Source organism: Geotrypetes seraphini, chromosome 3, assembly GCF_902459505.1.
Source record: "Geotrypetes seraphini chromosome 3, aGeoSer1.1, whole genome shotgun sequence".
Lineage (NCBI taxonomy): Eukaryota > Metazoa > Chordata > Amphibia > Gymnophiona > Dermophiidae > Geotrypetes > Geotrypetes seraphini.
This window is the reverse complement of record NC_047086.1, coordinates 316,921,807-316,944,114: the sequence shown is the minus strand read 5'-3', so window position 1 is coordinate 316,944,114 and position 22,308 is coordinate 316,921,807. Positions and strand designations below refer to the sequence as shown.

At 41.6% G+C, this 22,308-nt stretch overlaps 1 protein-coding gene across 1 annotated transcript in view; it reads right to left on the bottom strand.

Annotated features, from left to right (window-relative positions):
• The window catches only part of TMX4 (thioredoxin related transmembrane protein 4), a 107,143-nt gene that overhangs the window by 5,633 nt on the left and 79,202 nt on the right, over positions 1 to 22,308 (bottom strand). The window contains exons 6-7 of the mRNA XM_033935689.1: positions 7,100 to 7,201; positions 3,424 to 3,487 (exon numbers count right to left, since the gene is read on the bottom strand). Of these exons, the coding sequence (XP_033791580.1) occupies positions 3,424 to 3,487; positions 7,100 to 7,201 (166 nt within the window). The remainder of the gene's footprint in view (positions 1 to 3,423; positions 3,488 to 7,099; positions 7,202 to 22,308) is intronic.

Sequence of the window (22,308 nt, the reverse complement as noted above, 5' to 3'; positions counted from 1 at the left end):
CAGCTTGCCCTCGTTGCTCTCCACGGAGAGTTTGGGCTTGGCCCCGTTAGTCCACAACATCTTGCTGTAGCCGTCAGGCGAGCAGCTGCTGCTGGGTGACATCCCTGGCCTCCCGATACTTTTAGCAATTCTTGCAGGTTGCCATTGGCCTCAGGAGCTGTCTTCCCTCTGCCATGGTCCTGCCCCTCCTCTGAGTCAGAGGCAGGATTGGGGCAGAGGGAAGACAGCTCCTGAGGCCTATGGCAACCTGCAAGGATTGCTAAAGTACCAGCGATCCTCAATGCAGGCTGCTCCCTGCAGGAATTAGGTCAAAGGATGTGGGAGGGCAAGGAGGAACATGCAGGTCTTCCGGGGGGGGGGGGGGGGCAGGGGCAGGCCTTCATGGGGGAATGTGCAGGCCTTCAGGGGGGTGCAGACCTTCAGGAGGACAGGAAGGCCTTCAAGGGGTGGGGTGCAAGCCTTCAGGGCCCTGCTGTAGAAATACACAGAGGGAGGGAGGGAAGGGGGGTTCAAAGAGATGTGAATATGCCGGACTTTGGTGGGGGAAGAAAAATGGGTCTAAAAACAGAGGAGTGGGTGAGAGATGGTGGATTTAGGGAGGGAAGGAACAGAAAAGGAGAGAAGTTGGACACAAGGGATGGTGTGGAGGGGGGGGGAAGAGATACTGGATAGGAGGGTAGTTGGGAAAAGAAAGGGAGAGATGGTGGACCCTGGGGTGGTGGGGAAGGAGGGAGAGATGCTCAATGAAAGGGTAGTTAAGAAAGGTGGATCTTTGGATGGAGATGAAAAAAAGGAAAGATGCCAGACTTCCAGGGGAGGGAAGGGAAATGAAAGGGGAGCCAGAGATAGAAGATAGAAGAAAGAAGGAGACCCTGGCAAGCAAGTTATCAAAGACAACCAGAGCCTGGGACCAACAAGATTTGAATAATGTCCAGATAACAAAGGTAGGAAAAATGATTTTATTTTCAATTTAGTGATCAAAATGTGGCCATTTTGAGAATTTATATCTGCTGTCTATATTTTGCACTATGGCCCCCTTTTACTAAACCGCAATAGTGTTTTTTAGCGCAGGGAGCCTTTGAGTATCGAGAGCAGCGCAGGGCATTCAGCACAGCTCCCTGCACTAAAACCGCTATTGCAGTTTAGTAAAAAGGGAGGGGGTATATTTGTCTATTTTTGTATTGTTGTTACTGAAGTGACATTGCATAAAGTCATCTGCTTTGATCTCTTTGAAAAAAAACCCCAGAATATAAATGATAATTAACATTTTCTCTGCGCACACTGTGCTTTGTGTTTTTTTAAATGTTATTGTTGGTAGATCATTTTGACTTGGTCATTTTAAAAGTAGCTCGCAAGCCCAAAAAGTGTGGGCTAATATAGGACATTACCACTCCCCCTGCTGAATACTCCCTCACAGTGTCAGAGCTACCCTAATATAACTCCTCCCTAGGAAGAAGTGACAAAGAAGGAGTCAAGAAAGTAGCTGCCAGGAAGTATAAGAGGCAGGTCCAGAACTGGGTGGAAGAGGGAGAAGCCCCAGGGGAGAACAGGGAAAGAGTGTTCCCAATATATGGCTTGACTATAATCACTTTCCTAAGCCTTCTGCTATAGCACCACTTATAGTGTTTAAATATCTGACGAAAATATTGAAGGATTCCTGTGCAATTTTATCCTCCGGATTCAAAGATTTATTATTTACCACCCTATACAAAAAAATCCATGGAACAACCAATAGCAGAAGGATCTCCAACAGTTTTTGATAGCTTACACTTAACTCAAATACTTGAGAATGGAAAATTTAGAAATACAAACTGTTATCCTGATAGTAAATTTGTTACAACCTGATAAGAGATTGAATACTGAAAATATTTTTTTGACATCGTCAAGAACCTTTTTTGAATCATAAGACTGGAGTTTTTCCTGATATTGCCAGACAGACTCAGAAACAGTGTCAAGCCTTTTTGAAGTTACGTTCTAAAGTTATGCAATTAGGAATTTTATTTTGGCTCAATTTCCCATGTAAATGAGTTGTTAAATTACAATAAGTGAAATATGTTTTGTTTGAGCCGCAACATTTAAGTTTTTTTTGGATTCTAGAATGCTTCTTGTCTCCCATCCACAAGTAACTGAACCTGTTTCATCTACTCCATAAATCATAGCTTTTAGTTACTTCCATTCTAAAGTATACTTGATAATATTTTTTGTTCTGGAATTGTGCCTTGTTTTCTCCTCTTTTTTGAGGACTTGAGACAGATTTGTATAAGTAATTTCCACATATTTTCTATTCTAACTTGAAGGATAAATCTTTTTTAGTTTTTCCTTTATATCAATTTTGTTTTAAATATGTAACTGGTTCCTTCAAGAAATGTATTAATCATTTCTATCTTTGCTATTCAAGAGTTGTCTTTTAAAATATATTAAAAATTCTTAAAAAAAGAAAGAAAGAAAGAAACCTCTGTTTGGGGTGTGGCAGCCACTGGCCACAAATAGTATCTTGGGCCCTGTAAGACACAGGCCCATTTCAGGACTTTTGCCTTTGAACTAAAAAACTATTCTTTCCCTGAGCCTGTGAAGTAACAGGGGCCAGGTTTCTGAACTAAAAGAGTTTTGTTGCACCTTTCATGTGTGTCTGACTGTGTGTACACAGGCTTAGCCCAAAATCCGCTCAGGCTATTACACTGCTCTTGACTTTAAACTTCTCCCCCCATTGGCAATCTGGCATTTCCTCTTACCTCTCAACTCACCCCCCCAAAAGTACTTTTTAACATTTTTGTGTTCCCCCCCCCCTACCAGAAGTCTATGTCAATGAGAAGTGATTCAATGTGCAGGTCGCCCTGAGCTCACAGCATTCTGTTCGCCTTTTCCACCTACACAGAAACAGGAAGTGATATCAGAAAGAAGGCCGAGAGCTCTGTGTGAGCGGTGCATGTGAATTTCTGCTCATTGTCAAGAGACCTCTGGAAGAAAAATACAATTTTTAAAAGGCACTCTAGGCATGAGGGGGCAGGGGGGAACTGGCCAGAGCAGAGGCAGGAGGGAGAGAAGCCATACCGGGCGGGGGGTGGGTGGGGGGTGCGGTTTGCGACAGCAGTGGTGAGGCAGTAAGGTGGGGGAGAACACTTCCAGAGCCAGAAAGATTCCAACAGAAAATAAGCCCTGGACAGAGCCCTTGAGAACACAAGGTCTTTTGTGGCCGCCCTTTTCACCCCTACCCAGTGCTGCTTTGATTACTTGCTAATCTATCAGAGAACTCCTGAACGCACCTGTAAGAATCCCAAGATCAACCAGGAGCAAGGGAACTTGATTTCCTTCTAAATATTACCCCTTATGTAGCATTAAGGAAGCATTTCTATTTCTGTAGAACTCAACTGAATGTTGCGTTAATGGACATAAACCAGTCGTTTATGTGTCCACAGTGTTTACCTGGCATCACCTCTCTGTATGTTGGTTTGGCCGGACAAATGCAATCTGCAAGTAAGACCAATACCTAAATGAGAGAAGAATAGGTTTTAGTGAAATCCTTCCATACTTCATTCTTCCCAAATATACAGAGCTTTAACTCAGTCTAGATGTTACTGGACAAATGAAAACCGTAAGAAAACTATACTTATCATTTCTATAGCGCTGCTAGATGTACGCAGCACTGTACATCAGAACATTCAAGACATGGTCCCTGCTCAGAGGAGCTTACAAACTGTGTACCCCAGGGCTTGTCACTGTCTTCGCAAGATTATGACTATTAACCACATTTTGCTTTTGCTGTCAAATATGAGAACATTATATCTTCATAAAGTTTATAGAACAGTTTCCTGCGTGATATTTATTCTCGGTGTGATTCTTTATATGCATTATTATTATGAATGAATTTTCTTACAAAGCAAGCAGTGCTACTAATTAAGAGGCGCCATGAATTAAACGGTGCCAAGGACATAATTCAAGTAGTGCTTTGGACATGAATTTTTTTCAATTTATTCTTTTGGATTTATGAATTGCGTTCATGCTTTTATGAACTCTTTATAAATTTGCATATTTGAAGAGTGTAAGATCAATTTTTTACATTTTTAAGCAGTACTATGAACCACTGTCTGCAAGCTTGAACCTCATATAGAATTCTTAAGTGGCTCCATGAATTATTGTGAGAAAGCATGGATTCTTTATAGAATTAGCAATTTTCCTAGCCTACTTTATAAATTACGGTTGTGCTTATTTATTTATTCATTGACTGTCTTATGAGTTCTGTATGAATTCTATTAATTTCACTTTAAAGCTCTTAGTATTTTTCTGCTTATTATCACATGATTTTTTGTTTTACAATAACAGTGTTATCTAGTGGTGTTTTAACAAGTTAAGCTATCAAAATTTATTAAATTTCTCAATCATTCTCAACTATTAAGAACATCATGCAAAGGTGCATGAGAATTTCAGTATGAATTGTGTGTGAGCACTTGCACTTTGCACTTTATACTTTATTCTTATCAATTATGGGGTTGGTTTCTTGGGAGTGGTATTTATTGTGTATTTTCCACCCTTTCTCCCTCGGTGCACAGGTCTGATTAAGATTTTATACTGGGAGTGTGATTGGACTCACATGTTTGATAACTTTAAAAAGGACTAAATGATGTATGGGGCAGACTTTTGTCTGGTGCTGGTCACCTATGAGGTACTGCCCAAGCCTTAATTTTCCGTTTGTACACCAAGGGCTCATACTGATGTCCATTATTTAAATAATTTTTTCTACTAAGGTTATATTCTTCCCAGCTCAGACTCTCTTCCCGAGGGATTAAGTGTGTTAGCCAATTGTAGAATGACTTATATTCTGCCAGGGTTGATACACTCATATTAGCCCTCCCCTCAAGTCATTTCATTGATTCCCTATCCATTTCCAAACACAGTTTAAACTCCTCTTATTGACTTATAAGTGCATTCATTCTATAGATCCTCAGCATCTCTCCACTCTTATCACTTTCCATCCTGCCAATGACCTCTCTCCCCCGTACCTTTAATTAGATGGCTGACTGGAGGGATGCCTACTCCCTCTGGCCCACCTTGTCCAAAATGGGCCTTCCCCTTGCCGGGGAGGGGCCTGAGCCTCTAATTGGCCCAGGTTGTTTAAGGCCCCTTAAACAACCTAGGCCAATCAGAGCCTCAAACCCCTCACCAGATGCACCAGATGCCTAAGGCTCTGATTGGCCCGGACACCTAAGGCTCCTCCTATGGATGCATCGGGAGGGGAAGGCCCATTTTGAAGAGGCGGGCCAACTGGCAGCAGGGAGTAGGCATATCTTCGGTCAGCCAACTAATTCAAGTAAGGGGAGAGGGGTCGGAGGCTGGGGGATGTTGTGTGGCAGCGGGAAAGAATGGGCATCTCTCCCGCTGCTAAGGGGTGGTGTTTGGTTGGGAATGAGAGAGATTGAACATCTCTCCTACTGCTGTTGTGTTTTGGGGATTTTTTTCTTTTTGCGTTTATTCTGCGCATGTGCCCATCGCCATCACCAGCGAGAGGCATATGCAAATTTAGCAAGTCTTTGCTACTCTCCGCCAACCTCATTTGCATGAACATTTTTTTGAAGAATTACTTGTGTTTTAAAATTTGTTACCAGAACAGCTGCGATATCAGCCTGTCATTTTTTAATGCAGTTTTTTTATTATCTAGGCCTCCATGTACAATGCTTCATATGTCTAATAGGGCTATAGAAAATTATAAGTAGTAGTAATATTACATACAAAAAATACAGATAAAAGTATCATTCCATAAAAAAGAAGCAAATAAGGGGCCCTTTTATTAAAATACAGTAGATTTTGCAGTTACTACATGTGTTAATGCAAAAACTAACATGCAAAGCCTTTGTGGTAAATGCAGGGAGGGGGCTCAGCATCCACCCTGCATTTACTACAGATGGCAAATGCTTACCACACCATATGGCACTGTGTTATGTGCAGTTGCAGATAGCACATGAGCAGCTGATTTACCTGCCTCTGATGTAATGTGATACTGGATCAGCTGTAAATAAATATTCTAGTTCTGGTGTGATGGCATTCTCTCCCCCTTCCACATCCCTCCCCCCGATTCTTCTAGTCACACATTCTAAGCTCCCTGATAGCACTCAATCCCTACACCTTGCCTCACCATTGATAACAAACCCCCACCTCGATTAAAACAAAATGAAACCCCTGCATCCCCAATTAGAACATCAAGTACCCTCCTCCAACAACCCAGACCCCCTAACACACAAACTCCACCCCTCCATTCCCCGTGGGATTCTGCATCATTGGTTAACAGTCTGAGGCAGCAATGATCCCCTTTTGCCGCAACACAGTTAAGTGGTGAAATCCAAAATGGCATCAATGATCTTGGTGGAATTCTTACCATTTTGAATTCCAGTGTCTACCTAGGCAGCAGGAAAGGGTTCTCACTGCTGCCCAAGACCACTGTCCAAAATGCAGACCCCCGAGGTGAGTAACCCTTAGTCTATTGGGGGGGGGGAGGGGGATCACAGGAGGATACCGTATGGCTGGCAGGGGTGTGGTTTCCCAGGAGGTGTCAGATTTTGTGTCTCAGGGGGCTGGGTTGGTGAAAGCAACTTGATGTTCTGATCGTGGTGCAGAGGGGGGGCTGGTGAGGTCAGTATATTTTAATCATGTGTACAGGGGAAAGATTGGTTGCTGTCAGGGGGTTAAGCATGTGTGACTAGTGGGGCTGGGGAGAGAAGAGTGCCACAACAACTACCTTGAGAGTGTGGTACAGTCTTGAGGTGATGGTAAGTTCAGCTGCTTTATTGGAAGTGGTGATCTTTGGCATTGTACTAAGATATTTTAAGCTATCACATTATAGTAGTCAGCACCTATAGAGACATTATTGATATTACTGGCATTAAATCTTATAATTCAGTTTCATAGATGCCAAGAATTAATATAATACATTTTGTTTGATGAACAATATTGTTGAATTCTATACTCTTGTATCCAGAAAGCACTATATAAAAAAGTAGAAGCATGCAGTTATAAATCATAAGAAATGCAGTTCATTCTTTAATGCGATACAGCTTATTAGAGTATGTGAAGTAAAAGGAAAAAAAAAAAGTGACATATGCTTTCTTACCAAGCCCAGGAAAAGACCAATCAGCAAGGTGCTTAATGTGAAGATTGCATAGGAGCCCCAAGCAGGAATTCCAAGGGTATCTGTCAAATAGCTGTGAATTTGCTGTAAAGGAGGAACAGGGGGAAGAAAACAAGATAAAAGAATACATAAATATTGCAAGGACTAATCATAAGAACATAAGAATAGCCTTACTTGTTCAGACCAATGGTCCATCAAGCCTAGTAGCCTGTTCTCACAGTGGCCAATCCAGTCATTAGTACCTGGCCAAAACCCAAGGAATAGCAATATTCCATGCTACCAATCAAGGGCAAGCAGTGGCTTCCCTCTGTCACTGATTGGCCAATCAGGGACTTCCTTCAGCTCAGCCCTAAGGAAGTTCCTGATTGGCTCAAGCACCTCAGGCCCTTCCCAAGGAAGGAGCCGGAGGCGCCTGAACCAGTCAGGGTCTTAGGGCCCTCCCTGTGCATCACATGATGTACAGGGGCGGGGCCTAAGGCCAGCATTCGCATCGTGGCAGGGCAGAGAAGGAGCAGGACTTTGTGGTTCCTCCTGCTCCCATTGCTGGAAGCCTATGGAGCAGGAGGGACCGAGCACCCCTCCTGCTCCCAACTTTAGAGGTAGAGGGAATAGGGAGTGGGGGTTTGCATTTTTGGGGGGTGAAGCACCGATGGCAGGAAGGAGTCAGCATCCCTCCTGCCATTTTTTTGATCGTGGTTCAGGTTTGGGGCAGCGCCGATGGCAGTAGGAGTCGGCATCCCTCCTGCCATTTGTGGGTCACGGAGAGGGAGGCAGCCTTTTTTTTGATAGGTCTGCCTGGGTTTTATTCTTTTCTTTTTTTTTTTTAATGAGGCAGATATTTTGCGTGTGTAACAAACGCAAAATATCTGTGCCATGGAAAAAAATGAATAAAAGAAGACAGGCAGACCTGTCAAAAAACTGGCAGACCTGTTGGTAACACAGGTCTGCAGCAGTTGGGTTTTAGGATAGTAAAACCCAATTCAAAATAGCCAAGCAATTGATAGTGAATCAATCACTTGGCTGTTTTGCATGGGGTTTTACTAATTTGCATGGGTGGATTGGATCGGAGAGGAGATTGATCGGGCAGCAGTTTAGTGAATTGGGTCGGGGAACGATCACAAACCCAGTAAAACTGGTTTTGTGATTGTTGCTACAGAATCGGTAAGTGTAGTGAATCTAGCCCATAATCTGGCAGAGAGAATGAATTCACTATTTAGTTGACATTCATAAAGCAAAGAAAAATGCATTTTCCAAGGTCACTGAAAAAAACATATATATATATTTAAAAAAATGAATAGAATTGTTAGGAATCTTTTTGATTCAGAGCAGTTGGGTTAAAAAGAGTAAGGAGGAAAACACAAATTTTTGGTTTAGCAGATTTTTAGGTTGATGAGAATCAGGATATAGATCCAGTCTCTGAGTGAACCGGAAACATCTGAAAAGTTCCTTAATGCTGAAGGAATTCTATTCTATAACATTAGATAAGCTTAAAGGGTTAATAAGATCCCTTAAAATTCATAGAGAGAGTAGTGGCATGCAAATAGGAGGTGAGTGTTTCCAAATACATTCTCTTCTTCATATATTATCCTTCTAGAATAAGAGCTTCCCTTCCCATTCACTTCCCCCCTTTTTGTCACAAGCTTAGATAGCAAGGCAGAGTACCAATATATATATATACTAGTATTTTAGCCCGTTACTTTAACGGGTGCTAGAATATATGTCTGTCTGTCTTTATTTCTGTCTCTTTCTCCCTCCCGCTGTATTTCTTTCTGTCTGTCTCTGTCCCTGGCCCCCTTTGTCTGTCTGTGTTTCTGTGTATCTCCCTGCCCCTGTGTCTTTCTTCTTTTCTTTCTGTCTCCCTTCCTCCCGCTGTCTGTCTGTCTTTCTATCTATCTGTCTCTCTCCCTGCCTCCTATGCAGCAGCATTTCTCTCCCACCACTTCCCTGTGCAGCAGCCAAAGCAGCATTCCCTCCCCCCACACCACTTCCCTGTGCAGCAGCAGTAGCGTTTCCTCTACCCCCTTTCCCTTCCCGCAGTCTATCTGGCTCCCTTAGTCCTTTACCGCCCCCCCTTCCCTTCCCGCGGTCCCGACTATGAACCTGGCGATTGCAGCAGCATGTGCAGCAGTCTTTACACGCTGCTTCGGGTCCTTCTACTGCCCTGATTTACTCTGGCATGTCCCTAATGACATCATCAGAGAAGCGGCAGAGCAAATCAGGGCAGTAGAAGGGCCCGAAGCAGCATGTGAAGACTGCTGCACATGCTGCTGGAATCGCCAGGTTCATAGTCGGGACCGCGGGAAGGGAAGGGGGGAGCGGCAAAGGACTAAGTGAGCTGTCAAGACGTCGGGAAGGGATGGGAGGGTCAGACCGGCGAAAAAACCTTACCGAGTGGGGAGCCGGCAAAGGAGTGTTTTCTGCTGCCGCGAGCGTGGAGTCTGTTAAGCGCGCATGCGCACTCCTGCGGCCACAGACATAAGGAACATGCAGATAGGAGTGCGCATGCGTGGCTAGCATTTTATTATATAGGATATAAAACCAGAAAGTATCAAATCTAATCTACTTGCAAAAGACATGAGCCAAGGATAAATAATTCAAATCATATATTTTAACTATGCCTGGAATTGCAATGAGATGCATACATCATTGCTGTAAGAGCAGATATCCAAAATGTAGGCAAAGAGGAAAAACATTTAATTGAACAAAACATACATAAGAACAATAGTTATACTGTTTTAATCTTTTTTAGATAAAAATAAATCTGCTCCAATCCTTTAGAAAATATAAAGAACTGGGCTACTTATTCAACCTCTGTCTCCTCAACAACACTCCCACATAAAAATATGTTCCTTGTTTTACCCAATTAGAAATTAGCATAGTAGGAGATTATTTGAAAAAGCATGGACTGCAAAAAGCTTTTTTTTTTTTTTTTTTTAGTCTTTATTAATTTTCAAAGCTGATACAAAGTGCCATGAATTATAGACATTAATAGCAAAATAAGCACTTAAATTCCATTAATAACAATGCAGAAGATAAATATCCCTCCCATTCACCAATTTAATCGAGAAATAAACCAGAAAGATATCCTCCCCACCCACCTACCCCGTCCTGGATATGTATAAAAATAAACAAAAAATTTAAACCAAGACCACTATGTTGCATTAACAACGGATGTCAATGGGTCCAAAACCAAATTAAATAATTTGCTATACCCCTAACATATCCGCATTCATCTTTTCATATTTGTAACCTAAACATAAACTAGCCCACCAAAACAGAAAGTTGAGGCGATCACAATTTTTCCAATTGCGGGTTATCATTTGCATACCTATCCCTGTCATAATCAAGAAAAGCCTGCCTTTGTAGCGATCCAAGGGAGGCTTAACTGCAGAATGCTTAATTCTGTCAGAAATAATTCAACAGCCAGAGGAGAAAGGGAAGTGACTTTTACAATCATGTGTTCATGAGCAACCTTGTTTTGTACCCAACCAACCCCAAACTGCCTCAGCAATATTCTCCTCTTAGAGTGACAGTGCTATAAAACAATCAGTGAAAAAAAAAATCATTTCACATAGTTCTATATTTGGCCATAAAGGAAAGTGAAGCTTAACTAATGTTTTCCTGTCTTCACTGGAAGCTAAGTCTTAGAAATTCTTCACACCCCTGTACATCTTTCACATTCCACTGTCAACGAAAAAATGAAATTTAAATTACCTCGAAGCAGATATTTGATCTACAACACCATGAAAGGACAATTGGCCCCCTCCCCTACCCTGGAAAATCAATTGTGTTATACACTCGCAAAACAGGTTTTCAACAGCACCACAGAAGAAAGATAGCAGTGATAGGCATTGCTACCTTCATTTAATATCACACTGATCAAAATAAATCAGTGTGTGCCATGCCGGGGAGGAGGAAAAGTGCTGGCACCGGCTGACTGCCTACAGAAGTGCCTCTCGAAGTGAGAGGCACATTCTGCAGGCAGTCAGCCGGTGCCAGTACCTCTCCATGCCTCTGCCCTACCAGCACCCCCCACTGGCGGCTCAGGGCCTCGTCTGGAGGGCCTTCACGCATGCATGGATGTTGATGTGCTGACATCACGTATGTATGTGGTATCATCGCATTGACATCCGCGCACTTCTGGATGCCCTCGAGCCGCGGCCACTAGTTTAGTGTGCCATGGCTTTACAAAGTTTGCGAGACAATGAGATAAATCAACAATTCTTCTATCCCCGGACTTATTGGTAGTATTTAACCTGGCAGACCACTCTTACTCCACAGATTACAAACCAGAGCTCTTAGATATGGTGTTGGATTGGTTTCACTCATTTAGAATATTCTCAGGATTTACCCTTAAACAAATAGAAGAGAAAAATTACCATTTTATTTTTTTTTCTACATACAAATATCTCCAAACTTGCACTAACTTTTGATTAGCCATTCCTGTCACTTTGACTGTTCTCATATACTGTCAAAGATGGCTAGAGTTTAGTCACATGACTTATTTTACCAATCCCAGCTACCCAATCGTTCTGAGCTAATCCAATGACATCCATTTATTTTCTAAATCCAACCCATGGGGGATTGCTAACCCCCCTGTTTTACTAAGGTGCGCTAACTGATTAGCATGTGCTAATCGAATTAGTGCATGCTAAACGCTAACACGTCCATAGAGTAGCATGCACGCGTTAGCATTTAGCGCGTGTTAATCGGTTAGCGCACCTTAGTAAAACAGGGCCTAAGTTTAATGAAAACAAAAAAAAAAAATCCAGTTTTGCTCCCTATAATTCAACATCCTTTAATGACTGCCCTCCCACCCAACTTCTATTTGGTTTATTGGGAAACTGGTCGAATCGAAAAATTTGTTGCAGTTTAAAAGTTGTCATCCTTACTGATAAGTCAGGTCTTGAGAATACGACATATACTCAAACAGGAGGATTTTAAACAGGCAAATATTTTATGCATGTTATTTTTAAGATAGGAAAGGGAAATTAAACAAGCATTTTTAACAGAACAATTCACAAATTGTGAATTATTATTACATGAAAAGGGCTAGGAGGAATACCACCAACTGACTTGTGTGGTCCCATATTCTGAATTAATAACACCGGATTGTGCTTATAATGAAAAAAAAATCGGCACATTATGCAACTTTACAATTCTGTCTTTTTAGATTTCCCCATTATATCATATCATAGAGAAAAGACAATAGGGGAATTATGTTATTTACAACATTATGGGAAACCGTTGAAACAGGATCATAAGCCTTGTGATTGGTGCCATTGGTGCTCATTGACACTTTCGGAAGAAGAGTGAGTAAATCCTCAGATTAAAAGAATAATAATAGCAAGGATCAATTCTTCAAGTAGTAGCTCAAATGTCATATACGGTGGTACCTTGGTTTGCGAGCATAATTCATTCCAGAAGCATGCTCGTAATCCAAAATGCTCGTATATCAAAGCAAAGTTCCCCATAGGAAGTAATTGAAAGTTGGACGATTCGTTCCACATCCACAAAACTGGCTGGTGTAAGGAAGAAGTTGTGCTTTAAGATGTGCATATAGGTTGTGAAATTGAGAAAGGAGGGATTCAAGGCACAAGCACTGTGCCCGGTCCTGTCACTCACCCCTGTCATCCTCGTTGAAAGAGTTCAAGCAGGGGAAGTAGATGGCGAGAGCCTCAAGGGACGCCAAGAGGCTGATCCAGCTCTGGGACCGCTCCATGAAGAGGCCGCCGGGGGAACTCCCGGGCTCCACCGACAGCTTGGCCAGTTTCACCCCCGCATTTTCCACTCGAAGCACGGCACGTGGTGTCTTGGTAGAATTTGGGGGGCCTCAGAAAGAAGAGGAAACTGCGGCGTCTGCTCGCCCAGCTCTTCTGGCCACCGGAGCATGATGCAGAAGCACCAAGGCATGTCCTGTTGCTGCCTTTCACACGAACATCCTCTTACCTCCTCCACTTTCCCGGTTCTCGGCAATGCACCGGCGGCAGAAGTGTACGCAAGCACCACCACTCCCTCGACTTTGGGTGGGGTCGGTGTGGGAAATCTGGGCAGGATCGAGCTCATTGATGTGCGTGCTTGACGTGCTTGTGCGTGGTGCATTTATGCGCTTGTGTAGCAAGACAATGCTCATTTTCTGAGTTAAGGTTTGCGGAAGTGTTTTGCTCGTCTTGCAAAACACTCGCAAACCAAGGTTTGACTGCATATATAAAATGCTCTGCCTGTGTCAGTCTAACATTTACTAATTAAGCAATAGACCAATACAAATTTGACTAAGAAAGTCCTGGATCACCATGGATAATTGTCAAGCTCACTTAGTCCAACACTGGATAGATAAAAAGCACATTGTCCAAAATTTAAAATGGAGAAAAACAGACTAAATATAAGTTGGGTGGGAGGGTGGTCATCAAGAAAGGATACTGAATTATAGGGAGCAAAACTGGATTTTTTAAATTAAACCCATGGGTTGAATTTAGAAATTGAATGGATACCATTGGTTTAGCTCAGGACGATTGGGCAGCTATGATTAATTAGATAAGTCATGTGACTAAACATTTAACTCTAGGAAAGAAAACACTAGTATCATATTTGACAGAATGAGAACAGTCAAAGTGATGGGACTGCCTAATCGAAGGTTAGAAGGAAAATAAAATGGTAATTTTTCTCTTCTATTTTTTTAGGGGATCAATCCTTGAGGCAGTCTTAGAGTGAAATGTTAGAGTAGTCCCTGAACTGACAAAATAAAGAAGATAGTTTATTAAGATGAGTACTAAACGTTCTTATTTTAGAATATAAGAAACGCCTTCACCGAATCGGACCATTGGTCCATCCAGTCCGGTGACCCGCACACGCGGAGGCCAAGCCAGGTGTTCCCCGATGAAGACCCTGTTTACCCGTATCCCTCAATGTGATTTGCAAGAAGGTGTGCATCCAACTTGCCCTTGAAACCCAGAATGGTGGTCTCCGTCACAACCTCTTCGGGAGAGCATTCCAAGCGTCCACCGCTCGCTGTGTGAAACAGAACTTCCTGGTATTTGTCCTGGGCCTGTCGCCTCTCAATTTCAGTCCATGACCTCTTGTCCGATTCACATTTGGGTAAAATTTGATAAAAATAAGAAAGTAAGGGGGTTTGGGGGCCAAGGGCAAAGGTAGATTGTAAGGCTTAAGGGCAATGAATTCTTGAGCCCTAGAGCTGCACTGCTGTGATCCTTATAGGGTTTCTTCTAAAATATACACATTGAGATCTTTAAGTCTGTCTTCATACGCTTTATAACGAAAACCACTGACCATTTTAGTAGCCTTCCTCTAGACAGACTCCATCCTGCTTATATCTTCTTGAAGGCACAATCTTCAGAATTGCACACAATATTCTAAATGAGATCTTGCAGAGTCTTATAGAGAGGCATCATCACCTCCTTTTTTCCTACTAGCCATTCCTCTCCCTATGCCATTGTATTTTCTACCTTTAAAAAAATTATTTAATGTTTTTTGTTAATGAAACTTTTCCATAAATAAACAAAGACTAAAAAAAATGCACAATGTCCAGTTTTTAGATGAAACTCTGTACAGTCGCATTTAAAATGTAAGATATTACTCACCATATAAAGCTAATTTACTCTGCACCATTAAAAAAATCAATATAAAACAAATATCAACAAACATAAATTACACACTTTTAAATCATGTTATTTCTCTTGCTGGCTAAAACAACAGGTCCAAATTAATTGGTCAAATTAACAAAATCAAGTTTCAAATACTCATCTTAGTAATGTGTTGGTGCTTTTCTGTTCAATCAAAAAGTCAATTTTAAAAATAAAAAAGTAGAACTATAATTTATGTTTCCTATTGCAAATCTAACAGTTCTTGCTGAATTTTCAGCTTTTAACGTATGGCCACACTTATGCAGTAAGTGCTAAAATATCAAGAGAGTATATAAACCCCCCCTTTTACAAAACTATAACGCAGTTTTTAGCGGTAACAGCTCCGATGCTCATAGAATTTAGAGTTGTTACCACCGCAGACGGCGCTAAAATCCGCACTACGGTTTTGTAAAGGGGGGGCAGGGAGTTACCAGCATGCTCAGAATACCTCTAGCTGTACTTCTACTTAATGTGCATAAAATTCAGCTGCTGGGAGATGCAGGAAATGACAACCTTGGGGTTTGTGCAAATAGCTTCACAAGTCAACTTCAAGAAGTTCTTAGCATCAACTCCAATATTTTTTATGGCATAGAGACGTAGCCTAATGGTCAGTACAGTGGGTTGCGAACCCAGGGAAGTGGGTTCAATTCCCACTGCAGCTACCTTTGACTCTAGGCAAGTCACTTAACTCTCAATTGGCCTGGGTACAACCCCCCCCCAAAAAAAAAAAAAATAAAAAAAAATCCACAATCCACTATGGACACAAACTTGCATATAATAAATGTAAACCTTTTGAGTGTACCACAGAAAGGCAGCATATATCAAATCCCATTATTATTTTTTTTATTACTCTGATTGTGCTGTATCATAAAATATATTATTGCTTGTTGTACACAGGTTAAAAGTCATAAATAAACTCTGAAATTTGGAGGATCTGTGGACTATGGACTAGATTCAGTAAATGGTCTGGGAGCCCCCAAAAAGACTACCAAGTACTATGCTATAAGTGGCACTCCTAGTTACGTGCCGTTTACTGAACAGTGTTAATGTCAAGATCTAACCTGAAATCTATTGTAAATCCTTGTGTGTAAATTAAGTACATATCCCCCGAATTCTACAATACCGCATGCATCTTTTTTGAATGCCCCTCCCTTTCCAGTTGCACACAAAATAAATGTACATGTGCAACACGTGTGTGTAAATTGAGGCCGCGTTTTAACGCGGATTTAGCGTGCGCTAACTGCTAACGCGTCCATAGGATAACATGTACGCGTTGGCGTTTAGTGTGCGCTAAATCAACGCATGCCCTAACCGCTAACACGTTCATAGGATAACAAGCACGCATTAGCATTTAGTGCATGTTTAGCACGCAATATTTATTGCACGCTAAAAAGCATAGCACACCTTTGTACAAGAGGGGGACAAATTGTTGCCATTAGTGTCAATTAGCACACCCAATTATTGATGCTACCGCTCATCTTATCCCCATCTAATATTTGCATTTGACCCCTCGGCTATAGGATAAGCTGTATTATAGAAAAGCATTAGTCATATCTATGTTATTTGAATGTTCGGATTTGTGCCTATTAGATGCTTCATAAGTATTAAGTCTCCCTTTAAGTATGTACAGGGTGGGCCACGGAAAAGCAGTACGACAAGATGAACAAGCCATTTCCCAACTAGATTCTGAATACAATGTTTAGCTGATGGTTTTGCTCCTGGGTACTTATTGGCACATAGGCTTCCACAATCACTATTCACTGTTCCAGGGAGATCACCATCTTTTTGGCACTGATATTAGAGGCAGGTTATTTTTCTGTGGCCCATCCTGTATTATATCTCTCTCATTTGAATTTCAGTGCTATTAATAAGTATATGTTTGAAATTGTATCATGGTAGTCCTATTAAATTTCAGTTTACTGATTTCAACTTTTCCTCATTCATTGTATTTATCTATCTATCTATCTATCTATATATTTGGTCTTTTTACTACTGTTATGCTGTTAACAAAATTGTAAATTTTAAGTTGAATTATACTTGCTGTATGCCACCTTAGGTGAATCTCTTCATAAAGGCAGTTAATAAACCCCCAAAATAAATGCATTGGCTTGTTAATCAAATTGTGTGTACAAATTGAGTGGAAATAGAAGGGAAGGGGAAATGTTAGGGTTGGGGGAAGAGCCGGTGTGAGATTAGTGACTGAGCTTACCCCCACCCCCAATGAAAATGCATTTGGATTGTCAACTTATTGGCTTTACAAAAGGTAAATCGTGCCAAACGAACCTGATTGAATTTTTTGATTGGGTGACCAGAGAGCTGGATCGAGGACATATGCTAGATGTAATTTATTTGGATTTCAGCAAAGCCTTTGATACAGTTCCTCATAGGAGGCTGTTGAACAAACTTGAAGGGCTGAAGTTAGGACCCAAAGTGGTGAACTGGGTCAGAAACTGGCTGTCGGACAGACGCCAGAGGGTGGTGGTTAATGGAAGTCGCTCGAAGGAAGGAAAGGTGACTAGTGGAGTCCCTCAGGGTTCGGTGCTGGGGCCAATCCTGTTCAATATGTATGTAAGTGACATTGCTGAAGGGTTAGAAGGAAAAGTGTGCCTTTTTGCAGATGATACCAAGATTTGTAACAGAGTAGACACCGAAGAGGGAGTGGAAAATATGAAAAAGGATCTGCAAAAGTTAGAGGAATGGTCTAATGCCTGGCAACTAAAATTCAATGCAAAGAAATGCAGAGTAATGCATTTGGGGATTAATAATAGGAAGGAACCGTATATGCTGGGAGGAGAGAAGCTGATATGCACGGACGGGGAGAGGGACCTTGGGGTGATAGTGTCCGAAGATCTAAAGGCGAAAAAACAGTGTGACAAGGCAGTGGCTGCTGCCAGAAGGATTCTGGGCTGTATAAAGAGAGGCGTAGTCAGTAGAAGAAAGAAGGTGTTGATGCCCCTGTACAGGTCATTGGTGAGGCCCCACTTGGAGTATTGTGTTCAGTTTTGGAGACCGTATCTGGCGAAAGACGTAAGAAGACTTGAGGCGGTCCAGAGGAGGGCGACGAAAATGATAGGAGGCTTGCACCAGAAGACATATGAGGAGAGACTGGAAGCCCTGAATATGTATACCCTAGAGGAAAGGAGAGACAGGGGAGATATGATTCAGACGTTCAAATACTTAAAGGGTATTAACGTAGAACAAAATCTTTTCCAGAGAAAGGAAAATGGTAAAACCAGAGGACATAATTTGAGGTTGAGGGGTGGTAGATTCAGGGGCAATGTTAGGAAATTCTACTTTACGGAGAGGGTGGTGGATGCCTGGAATGCGCTCCCGAGAGAGGTGGTGGAGAGTAAAACTGTGACTGAGTTCAAAGAAGCGTGGGATGAACACAGAAGATTTAGAATCAGAAAATAATATTAAAGATTGAACTAGGCCAGTTACTGGGCAGACTTGTACGGTCTGTGTCTGTGTATGGCCGTTTGGAGGAGGATGGGCAGGGGAGGGCTTCAATGGCTGGGAGGGTGTAGATGGGCTGGAGTAAGTCTTAACAGAGATTTCGGCAGTTGGAACCCAAGCACAATACCGGGAAAATCTTTGGATTCTCGCCCAGAAATAGCTAAGAAGAAAAAAAAAAAAAAAAAAAAATTTTAAATTGAATCAGGTTGGGCAGACTGGATGGACCATTCGGGTCTTTATCTGCCGTCATCTACTATGTTACTATGTATAACTATGCCCTTGGAGTGATTTTGAACACCATCCACTTCTGGAAGAATCACCACTACTCCAAGTCTTCTTCATTTGGAATTAATGGCTCTCACTGCAGTTTTCTGGAGTCCCAGAACTTTAGAAATGGCTTTTGAACATAAGAATAGACTTACTGGATCAGACCAATGGTCCATCTAGCCCAGTATTGTGTCTCCAAGGAGGCCAATCCAAGTCACCTGGCAAATACCCAAATAGTAGCAGCATTCCATGCTACCAACCTTTACCAGACTGCTATACTGTATTTCAACAGCTTTTTTATTTCTTCTGAATTTCCTTTGATCTTGGTATAGCAATCTTATAGAAATTTTGTGGTGACTACTTCATGGGAAGGTGTGGCTCACTGATAGAGCTGCTGCCTTCTGCACCTAGAGGTTGAGAGATCAAATCCCAGTGCTGCTCCTTGTGACCCTGGGCAAGTCACTTAATCTTCCAGTGTCCACCACTTTGCATATCAGCTTTGAATACTAAAGACACAAAAATATGGTATACAAGTCCCCATCCACTCTCTCCTCCCCCCTACCCCAATTCTCATGGTAAGGTTTAATATATAATAAAGTTTAGATTCAACAGAGCAGGCTGCAATCAAGCCTGGCTATACTCAATCGGATGAATCTAATTATCACTTACTGTATATACTCAAATATAAACCAAGATTTTGGGGCCATAAAAAACAGCCCAAAAATGGGGTTCTCTGTTTATATTTGAGCCTCCTTTGAATGATGGTGCTTTTTTTCCTCCCCTTCCTCCCAAATGACCAACAATGCTATCCTCCACCCCCTTCCCATGACCAGCATTTCTATCTCTTCCCTTCTCCTGAAGACCAGCACTGCTATCCCCCACTGATGACCATTGCTATGTCCTCCCACCACACCTGATGACAGGCACTCCTGTTGCCTCCTCCCCCCTTGTTAACCAACACTCCTATCCTCCACTACCCGCTCCCCCCTGCCACAGTCCGACATTGCACTTAGTGTCCTGATGCTCCGGAAGCAGACACTGATGCTGTGTGTTGGGCTGAAGGGCCTTGAGCGTCTGCACAGCACAGAGCGTCGGCATCGGCTTCCAGAGCATCAGGACTATAAGTGCGATGTCAGTTAGGGCAGGGAGGAGCAGTTGGTGGAGGGTAGGAGGAGCAAGTAGTGGAGGGTTATAGTATCTAAAACGGTGGCCTCCTATGTACTTTTCATTTGCTGCTGTCCACCCCCCTCTGAAGCAACTTTCTGTTCTGGGTGGACCACAGCAAAGGAACAATGCAGGAGAGGCCGCAGGCAGCAAGAGGAAGGAGATGAAAATGTTTTTTTATTTTCAATCTAGTGATTAAAATATGTCAACTCTGAAAATTACATCTGTTGTTTTTATATTTTGGACTATTCAGGAAGAAATGCATTTCTTTCTATTTCTCTTATGTTGTACTGTGTGCAGAGTCTGGCATGTTAGGGTTTCATTTGTGTACAATAGCACTTTTAGTTTCTGGGTTTGTATTTCAAAAGGGGCGCTTTTTTTTTTTTTTTGGGAGGGGGGTGTTTCTGTTTTCTGCATGTTTGACTGAGGCCAGGTGTTCTGGTAGGGATGACAAAAAGATACACGTATACAATTTTTAACCTCTGTTTATATTCGAGTCAACTTTTTTTCCTCTTTTTTTGTGGGAAAAAGGTTACCTCTGTTTCTATTTGGATCGGTTTATATTCGAGTATATACGGCAGTAGTCTCAAACTCAAACCTTTTGCAGGGCCACATTTGGGATTTGTAGATACTTGGAGGGCCTTAGAAAAAGATAGATAATATCTTATTAAAGAAATGACAATTTTGCATGATGTAAAACTCTTATAGTTTATAAATCTTTCCTTTTGGCTAAGTCTTAATAATAATATTGTAATTTATAGCTAAAAAGACATATGATCAAGAAACTGTTTTATTTTACTTTTGTGATTATGATAAACATACCAAGAGCCATAAAATAGTACCTGGTGGGCCGCGAGTTTGAGACCAATGATATACAGTAACTAAGGAGACAATTATTTTTTCACATGGCTGGTATGGGTGTTGGATAACTTTATTCCTTAAATAAAGGAAGTTATAATTTAAAAACTGTTATGTATTTACTCAGGTTCCATTTGTCCAAAGATTAGAAACAATTCAGTGTGACACAGCCAATAATAGGGAAACTATGTAATTAAGCTGTAGAATCTGCTGGCAGAGAACACGGTCAAGATAACTAACGGTGGAGGGGGAGGGGGGTGGATAGAAAATTGGACAGGTTACTGGAGGAAAGACCTTAAAAAATTTAGTGAAAGACTTGGGGCACCTAACTTTCATCCCTGAAATGAACTATGAAAAAACTGTAGTTTTGGTTGGGGTATTCACCAGGTAACTGTGAACTGGGTTGGCCATAATCAGAGAAGGAATGCAACACTTGAAGGACCTTGAAACAACTCAACATGGCTTATTTTATGCTCTTATTATCAAAACAAATTAGAAAAAGAGGGTCTGTTTTTGAAAATCTAGTATATACAGTATAATCTCATTATAATGGACCTCAAGGGACCTGGAAAAACGGACCGTTATATCCAGAGTTGCATTTTTTTAAAACTTTATTTAGGTTAACTTGAAACAACGTTCAATCAATGAACAACAGTCACTGCACAAACATATCAGCAACATCAAGAACAAATTCAGCAAAACATAGGTATGGCACAAAATGATTGCAAAAACCAGAACACTAAAAGATGTTCTAAAGCATTATGTCATACTGTTCTGGAAAGAAAAATACTCTGTCATTTTCTTCTGGGTTGCATTTTGATACTATATCACCGGCATGCCACGTGCCTTGTAGGCAGAGCCTGCATGTCCGTTATAGCCGAAGAAAACTACAGCTAAAAGCGGCTCTGGGGACCAAATTGGTTGTCCGTTATATCTGTAAGTCCGTTATATGCGAGTCCGCTCTATGCAATGGTCTTCTGTATGTTTATAATGGTGCACGGCCGGGACCAGCAGACCTCGTCCGTTATAGGCGAGGTTCCGTTATAGGCGAGTCCATTATACACACACACATGCACTTCAATGCTCCCTCATTTGCATGCGACAGTTGCCTTTTGAGATAGAAAACAAGTTTCCACTGTGGATCAAAATACTTTAATTCAGATTCTTCACACAGTTCTCAGCTAAATTTATTCCCTGCCCAAGTGCTGAATGCCTTGAAGGCTATGTTATTTCATTTTTACACTACAAGTTAACGTGAGGATCAAATTAAACTGTCAAAAGTATTTTGGGCTCTGATCACAATCTTATCTGCAGCCTCAAAGCAATGATTTTTTTTTTGTTTTTTTGGCAACAAGTCTATGGGTCCTGTGATGCAAATCCAAGGACAAACATATACCCTTTAGGTCTATCTACACTCAATCTTAGATAACAACAAAGCATAAATTTTACAGCTGACTGAGAGCATATGCTGTCTCCAGTTTTGAATTCTTTACAGGGATCATCTGATTTTAAATACATGCGTTTTTATTTCATCTTTGAATTATAAAGCATGAAGGTCACTTGGCCAATTTGACTGCACGTGTCTTTACTTGCATACAGTTATCTCAGCCTCAGAAGGGGAATGAAATCAGATTAATTTAATCACCAAACATGGCTACAGGGATATTTGGCCTGGTAGATATACTGCAACTACTAAAACTATTTATTATTTCTATAGTGCTACCAGATGCATGCAGCGCTGTACACTAAACACGCAAGAGACGGTCCCTGCTTGAAAGAGCTTGCAATCTAATTATGACTAGGGTT